The following is an 11,054-nucleotide window of genomic DNA, read 5'->3' on the forward strand; positions in this document are numbered from 1 at the left end:
TGATTGGTCGCTTTGTTGGAGTGTCATTGACTAAGCCGCACCCACCTTCCAAGGATCCAAGCTGATTGGAGAAATCTGAACTACGGCAAGGACTGAGGGACAAAAAAGTCCTAGCCTACCGCTTGCAGAATTACACGCACAGCAATAAGGCGTCGGACTGTCTATTTTAAATGTATTATTAGTAATCTTTGGCTCATTTACAGACGCAGTAGATGAAATAAATAGCTTGCATTACACTGGGAGGTGTTTGCCGTGCCCTGCAGGTCCCTCTCCTGGTATGCATTAGTCATGCTCATCATGCACTAAACACGACGCACAGCGAAACAGCCTGGCTCATGTCGGACTGCGGTGACAACTGGCACGACTATTTTATTCGACTTTGGCTGTGGGGGAAAAACGTAACAGAAATGTACATTCCGAGCCCCATGTGAAACTATTCCAACTGGTGAGGAGTGACGGGTCAGACAACCCCCCCGGCGCGGAGACAGGTGGTCTCGGCTTCACAGCTCTTTGATCCCGTTACCTGGCCGCCGCCCTGGCAACCCGGCGTCGCGTTGCTAAGGAAGCAGCTGGCAGCTTGGCGGTGGCTCAGTGGAGCGGGACGGGACATGGCTGGGAGCAGATCGGGCGGAGAGTTGGTCCTCCACGGACACAAAGCCAACATCGGGTAAAACTCTTTGACACCAGACGCCGTGCCTTCATAGGATAAACGTAGCGAAGCGTCTGAGAGACCCGCTTCAGGGCGACATTAGACGACGCTGCCCGGTTAACCTGTAGCCAGGATCCGCGGTCAGTAGAAACACGGCACGCTGGTTCATTTGCTGATTAGCTGTGGATGTAAATACATTGTGTTCTTTATTATCTCAGTGCTGTTAATGTTATGTATTTGCGGTTCTTATTTCGCTTAGAGATGTATTTAATTTGCATCGAGTTCTGGGTGCGACACACTGCTGTTTGTGATGTAGCCTCTTCAAATATAGAGGCATCCGTGTGTTTATTTGAGCTCCAGGGAAACGTGTTGCTGTGTTCACATTGCCTGGGCAGTATTATGGGGTTACGCAATACATCGTTACAGAGGCGCGTTATATACAGAGTCAGCAGCAGCTCACACAAACCCTGCTGCTGCACCCCGTCCCGGGGCTGTGAACCCCTCAATGAAGTCTAGGATTGAAATGATGAGGAGCCAGGAGTTTGAGCAGGGTCAGCAGCTCACACTAACCCTGCTGCTGCACCCCGTCCCGGGGCTCTGAACCCCTCAATGAAGTCTAGGATTGAAATGATGAGGAGCCAGGAGTTTGAGCAGGGTCAGCAGCTCACACTAACCCAGCTGCTGCACCCCGTCCCGGGGCTCTGAACCCCTCAATGAAGTCTAGGATTGAAATGATGAGGAGCCAGGACTGGGTGCAGCATGGCAATTGGGAGTTTCTAACCCGCTGTCTGTCCAGCGCAGGGTGAAGATGAAGGGGTACCTGAGCAGCTCTCAGAGAACCAGCACCACTCGTCACCTGTCTGCCTGCGCCCCTCCGGACAGCCTGGGCAGCCCCCCCGATCGGAGCCCATGGGATGGTAAGTGCACCCACCTCCACTGCATTCTGTTTGAGATAGTGTGTGACTGTGGAGTCCCTGAATGTATGATGTGTTTGGATGCATTGTCACAGGGCCGTGCTCCCTGCATGTGCACACGGAGCGTCTCTGTGAAGGGAGAGTCCTTCTCGTTGTTCTTGTGAGGCAGCAGCACTCTTCACACACACTGCTCCACTTGCCTTCGCAGACGCAGCGCAGCCTCCAGTCAGCAGGGGGAGTCCTGACATCGACGAGCTGGAGCGCAGCCTGCGTGAGCTGAAGATGCAGGTGCGGAGCCTGGCTTCCAGTCTGGACCTGGGTTCGAGGACAGAGGGGGCTGGGGGCTCTGACATGACAACCAGCACTCTGGACCGCACCCCCTGCAGGGAGCATGCCTCAATGGACTGGTTCTTGAACCCAGAGCACCTGGTTGACAGCCCGCGGGGAGCCCCCCAGTACCCAGCGCTGCAGGGCCCGGGGGGTGCAGGGGCAGACAGGGCTGTGTCCCCAGCAGGCAGGCTGGGCAGTGAGCTCATCAGCAGACTCTACCCCAGCCTGTCCTGGGGCTCCGCACTGGACCTGCCCTTCTCTCTGGGCTCCCCCCATGTTATCGGGGTACGCTCCCTGCTGCCCCCCGACCCCCCGGTCAGGATGCGGAGGCCCCGGTCCAGGGCACCCCCTCCCCGCAGCTGCAGGGGGGACCCCCGAGATCCCCGAGCGCGCTCGCTGTCACCCCAGCCCAAGAGGAAGCGCTGTCACCACTCGCGCTCCCATTCCCCTCGGCCCCCCAGGAGGCCCTCTCGCTGGGGGGACCGGCAACCATGGAGCCCCTACAGCCTGGCTCCCCCTGCCCTGCACACTGCGCCAGGGGCACTGGAGCTGGGAGAGAGGTAGGGGAACACACTGCACTCTGTATACACACTGCACTGATCACTGTGTATATACACACTGCCCTGATCACTGTATATATACACACTGCCCTGATCACTGGATATATACACACTGCACTGATCACTGTATATATACACACTGCACTGATCACTGTATATATACACACTGCACTGATCACATACACAGTGCTTGTGGGTCTCTGGAATGGGTCACAAGGCTGAAAGACATTATAATGGGTTTGATTGTGTGTTACTCAGCACTGCGATCCTCCTCTCCTCTCCCCTCCTCTCCTCCTCTCCTCTCCTCAGGTTCCTATGGTCCCAGCAGGAAGCGCATCACTCGCTGCTGGAGCAGTCCCCGTATCAGCAGGAGCTGTCCCGCCTCCGGCTAGAGCGCCTCCATGTGGAGGAGGACCTGCTACTGCAGCTGAAGAGACAGCAGGAGCTGGAGAGGACCAGGGGGCCCAGAGAGCAGTGGTGAGAGAGAGAGAGAGAAAGCTGCCCCCCCCTGATTCTCTTCAGTGCCGTGTTCCTGTCTCAGTGCTGCCCCCCCCTGATTCTCTTCAGTGCCGTGTTCCTGTCTCAGTGCTGCCCCCCTCTGATTCTCTTCAGTGCCGTGTTCCTGTCTCAGTGCTGCCCCCCTCTGATTCTCTTCAGTGCCGTGTTCCTGTCTCAGTGCTGCCCCCCTCTGATTCTCTTCAGTGCCGTGTTCCTGTCTCAGTGCTGCCCCCCCCTGATTCTCTTCAGTGCCGTGTTCCTGTCTCAGTGCTGCCCCCCTCTGATTCTCTTCAGTGCCGTGTTCCTGTCTCAGTGCTGCCCCCCTCTGATTCTCTTCAGTGCGGTGTTCCTGTCTCAGTGCTGCCCCCCTCTGATTCTCTTCAGTGCCGTGTTCCTGTCTCAGTGCTGCCCCCCTCTGATTCTCTTCAGTGCCGTGTTCCTGTCTCAGTGCTGCCCCCCTCTGATTCTCTTCAGTGCCGTGTTCCTGTCTCAGTGCTGCCCCCCTCTGATTCTCTTCAGTGCCGTGTTCCTGTCTCAGTGCTGCCCCCCTCTGATTCTCTTCAGTGCCGTGTTCCTGTCTCAGTGCTGCCCCCCTCTGATTCTCTTCAGTGCCGTGTTCCTGTCTCAGTGCTGCCCCCCTCTGATTCTCTTCAGTGCCGTGTTCCTGTCTCAGTGCTGCCCCCCTCTGATTCTCTTCAGTGCCGTGTTCCTGTCTCAGTGCTGCCCCCCTCTGATTCTCTTCAGTGCCGTGTTCCTGTCTCAGTGCTGCCCCCCTCTGATTCTCTTCAGTGCCGTGTTCCTGTCTCAGTGCTGCCCCCCTCTGATTCTCTTCAGTGCCGCCCCCCTCTGATTCTCTTCAGTGCCGTGTTCCTGTCTCAGTGCTGCCCCCCTCTGGTCCACAGGTACGCTATGAAGGGGCCGCAGTTCCATTACGAAGCTCGCAAGAACAACGAGCTCGTGAGGGGCCTCGACCAGCCCGCCCTGCAGCACTACAGGCAGGAGCTGCTGGCAGCCTCCCAGCACCGGAGCCACAGCGCCCCCTGGCAGTGAGGGGGAGCAGCTGCACGGGCTAGAGGGGACTCACAAAGCCGTGCAAGTCAGACAGCCCTGAGGCTCTGGGGCGGAGCAGCCAGGATGTCTGGAAGCAGCAGCAAGACACCTGATGAGTGACAAGCGCTTCAATCAGGAGTCTCCGCGCTGAAACATCTGCCATTTATTCAGTTTGTTTGAGTAGTTCCAGTGTTCAAAACAAACGAATCCACACAGGCTTGCACTGACTTTATTACAGTTTATATAGACTTATTTTACAGCAAAAAATAAATAGCTTTTGTTGAGAAAGACTTAGTAACGTGTGTGTTTGTATATTCATTTATTAGCTTATAATATGAAGTGTTTGCTTGTGGGTGTGTTTCCAGGCTGGTGAGATTGAATTAATACAGAGAGTTAACCAGACCCCTCTCCCTCCTGCAGGATTGAATTAATACAGAGAGTTAACCAGACCCCTCTCCCTGAGTGGCTCAGTGGTTAGTGAGCTGGGCTGCAGTGTGGAAGGCAGCGGGTTTGAGTGGCTCAGTGGTGAGAGAGCTGGGCTGCAGTGTGGAAGGCTGCGGGTTTGAGTGGCTCAGTGGTTAGAGAGCTGGGCTGCAGTGTGGAAGGCAGCGGGTTTGAGTGGCTCAGTGGTGAGAGAGCTGGGCTGCAGTGTGGAAGGCAGCGGGTTTGAGTGGCTCAGTGGTTAGAGAGCTGGGCTGCAGTGTGGAAGGCTGTGGGTTTGAGTGGCTCAGTGGTTAGAGAGCTGGGCTGCAGTGTGGAAGGCAGCGGGTTTGAGTAGCTCAGTGGTTAGAGAGCTGGGCTGCAGTGTGGAAGGCAGCGGGTTTGAGTATCTCAGTGGTTAGGGGTGCTGTTATGGACTGCAGTGTGGAAGGCAGCGGGTTTGAGTGGCTCAGTGGTTAGTGAGCTGGGCTGCAGTGTGGAAGGCTGCGGGTTTGAGTAGCTCAGTGGTTAGGGGTGCTGTTATGGACTGCAGTGTGGAAGGCAGCGGGTTTGAGTGGCTCAGTGGTTAGTGAGCTGGGCTGCAGTGTGGAAGGCTGCGGGTTTGAGTGGCTCAGTGGTTAGTGAGCTGGACTGCAGTGTGGAAGGCTGCGGGTTTGAGTAGCTCAGTGGTTAGGGTGCTGTTATGGACTGCAGTGTGGAAGGCTGCTGGTTCGAATCCCAGTTCAGGATAGCTGGAAAGGAGTACACAGTGGCGGTGAGGTTAGTGTTCCCCTGGTCCTTGTCTCTCTGTGTCTCCAGGGTATTGTCTCAGGTTGCTCCTCTCCTCTCTCTCTCTCTCTCCTCGTGATATTCTGTCCTGTCAGGAAGCGTTGCCCTGTGGCAGGGAGGCTGTTGGGAGACAGAACAGATCAGTAAGACTCCCATTGCACAGCAGTGTCACCCATTCCGGGTTTTACTATGAGCTTCATGAGTCCCAGTGTACAGGTAACAAGCTCAGGTGTGTGTGATTGAACTCCCAGTTGTTAATGGTTTATTACATGAATATATATCTACCTAGTTTAGTGAGCTGAGTCTGTATCTGCCTGTGTCACTCACTGTCCAGAGAGAGGGGGAGAGAGAGAGAGACTGTCCTAGTTTAGGGTGTCTGTCTGCCTGCGTGTGTCTCTGTGCTGCTCATTGTAACAGAGACAGACTGGGAGTGAGTGTGTCTGTCTGCCTGCGTGTGTCTCTGTGCTGCTCATTGTAACAGAGACAGACTGGGAGTGAGTGTGTCTGTCTGCCTGCGTGTGTCTCTGTGCTGCTCACCCTCCAGTGTGCACGCCTTGGCTGACAGCGCCCTCTGCCTGCCCGAGTGGTACTGCGCGGTCACTGTCACCAGGTAGGTGGTGTTGGGCCGCAGGTTCTGCAGCAGCGTGGAGTTCTGGTTCCGGCTCACTGTGACGGAGCGGGCCTCTCCGCTGGGCAGCGGGCCGAACAAAACCTGGAACTCCTCCACCGAGTCGGGCAGCACTGGACCCCAGCTCACTCGCACACTGGTGGGGCAGGAGTCTGAGATCAGGATTCGAGCTGGGCTGAGGGGCTCCTCTGAGGGGGAGAGAACAGGGAGAGGGCGTGAAACATGAACTTCTGTAAGCTAAACTCTCTGGTCCTGCTCATTGTTTGATAAAATAGATGTGCTGCCAACTGATTAAGCAAAACAGAATGCACTTCAACAAAGAGAGAGAGAGAGGGCGGCGCAGACTCACCTGGCAGGACGCTGAAGCTCACAGAGAGAGAGAGGGCGACGCAGACTCACCTGGCAGGACGCTGAAGCTCACAGAGAGAGAGAGGGCGACGCAGACTCACCTGGCAGGGTGCTGAAGCTCACAGAGAGAGAGAGGGCGGCGCAGACTCACCTGGCAGGACGCTGAAGCTCACAGAGAGAGAGAGGGCGGCGCAGACTCACCTGGCAGGGTGCTAAAGCTCACAGAGAGAGAGAGGGCGACGCAGACTCACCTGGCAGGGTGCTGAAGCTCACAGAGAGAGAGAGGGCGACGCAGACTCACCTGGCAGGGTGCTAAAGCAACCAGAGAGAGAGAGGGCGACGCAGACTCACCTGGCAGGGTGCTGAAGCTCACAGAGAGAGAGAGGGCGGCGCAGACTCACCTGGCAGGATGCTGAAGCTCACAGAGAGAGAGAGGGCGACGCAGACTCACCTGGCAGGGTGCTGAAGCTCACAGAGAGAGAGAGGGCGGCGCAGACTCACCTGGCAGGACGCTGAAGCTCACAGAGAGAGAGAGGGCGGCGCAGACTCACCTGGCAGGGTGCTAAAGCTCACAGAGAGAGAGAGGGCGACGCAGACTCACCTGGCAGGGTGCTGAAGCTCACAGAGAGAGAGAGGGCGACGCAGACTCACCTGGCAGGGTGCTAAAGCAACCAGAGAGAGAGAGGGCGACGCAGACTCACCTGGCAGGACGCTGAAGCAACCAGAGAGAGAGAGGGCGACGCAGACTCACCTGGCAGGGTGCTAAAGCTCACAGAGAGAGAGAGGGCGACGCAGACTCACCTGGCAGGGTGCTAAAGCTCACAGAGAGAGAGAGGGCGACGCAGACTCACCTGGCAGGGTGCTGAAGCTCACAGAGAGAGAGAGGGCGACGCAGACTCACCTGGCAGGGTGCTAAAGCAACCAGAGAGAGAGAGGGCGACGCAGACTCACCTGGCAGGACGCTGAAGCAACCAGAGAGAGAGAGGGCGACGCAGACTCACCTGGCAGGACGCTGAAGCTCACAGAGAGAGAGAGGGCGGCGCAGACTCACCTGGCAGGGTGCTGAAGCTCACAGAGAGAGAGAGGGTGACGCAGACTCACCTGGCAGGACGCTGAAGCTCACAGAGAGAGAGAGGGCGGCGCAGACTCACCTGGCAGGGTGCTAAAGCTCACAGAGAGAGAGAGGGCGACGCAGACTCACCTGGCAGGGTGCTGAAGCTCACAGAGAGAGAGAGGGCGACGCAGACTCACCTGGCAGGGTGCTAAAGCAACCAGAGAGAGAGAGGGCGACGCAGACTCACCTGGCAGGACGCTGAAGCAACCAGAGAGAGAGAGGGCGACGCAGACTCACCTGGCAGGACGCTGAAGCTCACAGAGAGAGAGAGGGCGGCGCAGACTCACCTGGCAGGGTGCTGAAGCTCACAGAGAGAGAGAGGGTGACGCAGACTCACCTGGCAGGACGCTGAAGCTCACAGAGAGAGAGAGGGCAGCGCAGACTCACCTGGCAGGGTGCTGAAGCTCACAGAGAGAGAGAGGGCGACGCAGACTCACCTGGCAGGGTGCTGAAGCTCACAGAGAGAGAGAGGGCGGCGCAGACTCACCTGGCAGGGTGCTGAAGCTCACAGAGAGAGAGAGGGCGGCGCAGACTCACCTGGCAGGATGCTGAAGCTCACAGAGAGAGAGAGGGCGACGCAGACTCACCTGGCAGGACGCTGAAGCTCACAGAGAGAGAGAGAGAGGGCGGCGCAGACTCACCTGGCAGGGTGCTGAAGCTCACAGAGAGAGAGAGGGCGACGCAGACTCACCTGGCAGGGTGCTGAAGCTCACAGAGAGAGAGAGGGCGACACAGACTCACCTGGCAGGGTGCTGAAGCTCACAGAGAGAGAGAGGGCGGCGCAGACTCACCTGGCAGGGTGCTGAAGCTCACAGAGAGAGAGAGGGCGACGCAGACTCACCTGGCAGGGTGCTGAAGCTCACAGAGAGAGAGAGGGTGACGCAGACTCACCTGGCAGGGTGCTGAAGCTCACAGAGAGAGAGAGGGCGGCGCAGACTCACCTGGCAGGGTGCTAAAGCTCACAGTGAGAGAGAGGGCGACGCAGACTCACCTGGCAGGGTGCTGAAGCTCACAGTGAGAGAGAGGGCGACGCAGACTCACCTGGCAGGGTGCTGAAGCTCACAGTGAGGGGTGCAGTGTACTGCAGGTTGGACTCGGGGGTCAGGGTCGCTGTGTAGCTGGTTTGGGGGTGCAGGCCGGTCAGGGGGGCACTGCGGGCGGAGCCAGGCAGGGTCACGTTCCGGTGCTGAGCCGGGTCCAGCTGGGACGGGCCGAACCGCAGCACATAGAACCCAGAACCAGCGGACAGCAGAGCGGGCCAGAGCAGCCGGGCGCTGCGAGAGGTCACTTCCACTGCGGACAAGCGCTGAGCACGGATTATATCTGGAGAGAGGACAGAGGATCAGCTTTTCAATACATCTACTCTTATTTAGGAGAAATATAAACACTAAATATTTCTGTAGGTTTGCTGCAGTAACTTCAGCATTGCTTGCATGACTGTGACTAGAAATGTGTATTTGTGGGGATGGCTTCCTAAACCAGCAGCGTTAATAATAATAATAATAATAATAATAATAATAATAATAATAATAATAATAGTGAGATTACTGAACCCCTTCAATCGCATGAAGTGAAAACTGGGTCTTTAAAGCAGCAGTCAATACCGCCAATCACCACACGATGGCAGTATTGCTCTGCCCCAGCTCTCCCTACTGCAGCTCTCAACTCACTCAACACCGACAGACAGACTCTGCAGTCTCTCAGCAGTCTGTTCCCTGCGAGTCACTGTGTGCGTGTGAGCGTGCGTGTGTGTGCGTGCGTCTCACCGATGATGGCCCCTCTCAGCTCCTCAGTGATCACATCGAATGCGTCCACGTCCACGAAGTGAAGGTGCCGGTCTGTGGGGGGTGAGGCTGCGGCGGAGAGCTCGGGGTAGTTCCCGTGTCCCGTGGAGACGATCAGCACGGCCACGCCCTCCTCTCGCAGCTCCCTCATTGGCTGGAGCACAGAGTCTGAGGACACACCATCGGTGACCCAGACCAGCACCCGTGGCACGCCCTCCCGTGCCCCCGTCCCGCGCCCGAACGCCCGCTCTCGCGCCCAGCCCAGCGCCGCGCCCGTGTTGGTGTCTCCGTGCAGCTGCCTCATGCCTGCCAGCGCCTCCTGCAGGCTCTCGCCGGAACTGTGAGCAGAGAAGCCAAACTCCGGGGTGGGCTGGGTGCTGACCTGCAGAACACTGACCTGCACCTCCTCTGGCCCAATGGAGAAGGGACGCAGCAGGGACCCCAGGAACTCACGCACCTTCGAGAACTCGTAAGAGGAGACACTGCCCGAGGAGTCGACCAGGAACAGGAGGTCCCCCTCGCAGCACCCCGAAACAGAGGAGTCTGAGGAGAGACAGACAGAGAGGTGAGACTGCACTGTGAACACACAGGGGGACTGGAGAGGCGAGACTGCACTGTGAACACACAGGGGGACTGGAGAGGGGAGACTGCACTGTGAACACACAGGGGGACTGGAGAGGGGAGACTGCACTGTGAACACAGGGGGACTGGAGAGGGGAGACTGCACTGTGAACACACAGGGGGACTGGAGAGGGGAGACTGCACTGTGAACACACAGGGGGACTGGAGAGGGGAGACTGCACTGTGACCACACAGGGGGACTGGAGAGGGGAGACTGCACTGTGAACACACAGGGGGACTGGAGAGGGGAGACTGCACTGTGAACACACAGGGGGACTGGAGAGGGGAGACTGCACTGTGAACACACAGGGGTACTGGAGAGAGGAGACTGCACTGTGAACACACAGGGGGACTGGAGAGGGGAGACTGCACTGTGAACACACAGGGGGACTGGAGAGGGGAGACTGCACTGTGAACACACAGGGGGACTGGAGAGGGGAGACTGCACTGTGAACACACAGGGGGACTGGAGAGGGGAGACTGCACTGTGAACACACAGGGGGACTGGAGAGGGGAGACTGCACTGTGAACACACAGGGGACTGGAGAGGGGAGACTGCACTGTGAACACACAGGGGGACTGGAGAGGGGAGACTGCACTGTGAACACACGGGGACTGGAGAGGGGAGACTGCACTGTGAACACACAGGGGGACTGGAGAGGGGAGACTGCACTGTGAACACACAGGGGGACTGGAGAGGGGAGACTGCACTGTGAACACACAGGGGGACTGGAGAGGGGAGACTGCACTGTGAACACACAGGGGGACTGGAGAGGGGAGACTGCACTGTGAACACACAGGGGGACTGGAGAGGGGAGACTGCACTGTGAACACACAGGGGACTGGAGAGGGGAGACTGCACTGTGAACACACAGGGGGACTGGAGAGGGGAGACTGCACTGTGAACACACAGGGGGACTGGAGAGGGGAGACTGCACTGTGAACACACAGGGGGACTGGAGAGGCGAGACTGCACTGTGAACACACAGGGGGACTGGAGAGGGGAGACTGCACTGTGAACACACAGGGGGACTGGAGAGGTGGAGATCAGTGGGAGTCTCTTTCCTCATACGATTCACTGCCCGGAATGGGAAAGCAATCTTCCCCCATGAAAGAATGCCATAGAAATGTGTTTCATTATTAGTATTGAGGCAGAGATAAGAGGAGGCCCTGTTACTGCGGTTTACTGCAACGTGGCTTCAGATGCGAGAGAGAGAGAGAGAGAGAGAGAGAGAGAATTCCAACCACCTCTCCCTGGTTTAGAGAGGAGGGGGCGTGGTTTGAAATCTCCCCTCTCCCTGGTTTAGAGAGGAGGGGGCGTGGTTTGAAATCTCCCCTCTCCCCGGTTT

General features: G+C 57.6%; 2 protein-coding genes across 2 annotated transcripts in view; one reads left to right on the forward strand and one right to left on the reverse strand.

The window, feature by feature from the left end:
- The first annotated feature begins 57 nt into the window (after positions 1–57).
- On the forward strand, positions 58–4,063 carry LOC117968613 (uncharacterized). The gene is made up of 5 exons (XM_034916378.2): positions 58–667; positions 1,451–1,566; positions 1,772–2,453; positions 2,763–2,930; positions 3,854–4,063. The coding sequence occupies exons 1-5, from the start codon at positions 609–611 to the stop codon at positions 3,999–4,001; spliced, it is 1,173 nt and encodes a 390-aa protein (XP_034772269.2). The 5' UTR covers positions 58–608; the 3' UTR covers positions 4,002–4,063.
- Positions 4,064–4,214: 151 nt separating this feature from the next.
- LOC131729915 (von Willebrand factor A domain-containing protein 1-like) overlaps positions 4,215–11,054 on the reverse strand; it is a 12,049-nt gene continuing 5,209 nt past the window's right edge. Inside the window, exons 2-5 of the mRNA XM_059020166.1 lie at positions 9,067–9,627; positions 8,342–8,623; positions 5,748–6,026; positions 4,215–5,330 (exon numbers count right to left, since the gene is read on the reverse strand). Coding sequence (XP_058876149.1) covers positions 5,302–5,330; positions 5,748–6,026; positions 8,342–8,623; positions 9,067–9,627 — 1,151 coding nt within the window. The 3' untranslated portion in view covers positions 4,215–5,301. The remainder of the gene's footprint in view (positions 5,331–5,747; positions 6,027–8,341; positions 8,624–9,066; positions 9,628–11,054) is intronic.

Source organism: Acipenser ruthenus, unplaced genomic scaffold, assembly GCF_902713425.1.
Source record: "Acipenser ruthenus unplaced genomic scaffold, fAciRut3.2 maternal haplotype, whole genome shotgun sequence".
NCBI classification, from domain to species: Eukaryota; Metazoa; Chordata; class Actinopteri; order Acipenseriformes; family Acipenseridae; genus Acipenser; species Acipenser ruthenus.

Bases quoted from the DNA above. Each gene is read 5' to 3' on its own strand.
- LOC117968613 (XM_034916378.2), top strand. From the start codon at position 609: ATGGCTGGGAGCAGATCGGGCGGAGAGTTGGTCCTCCACGGACACAAA. The intron at 1,567-1,771 runs GTAAGTGCACCC...TTGCCTTCGCAG, and splicing joins CGATCGGAGCCCATGGGATG to ACGCAGCGCAGCCTCCAGTC. The intron at 2,931-3,853 runs GTGAGAGAGAGA...TCTGGTCCACAG, and splicing joins AGGGGGCCCAGAGAGCAGTG to GTACGCTATGAAGGGGCCGC.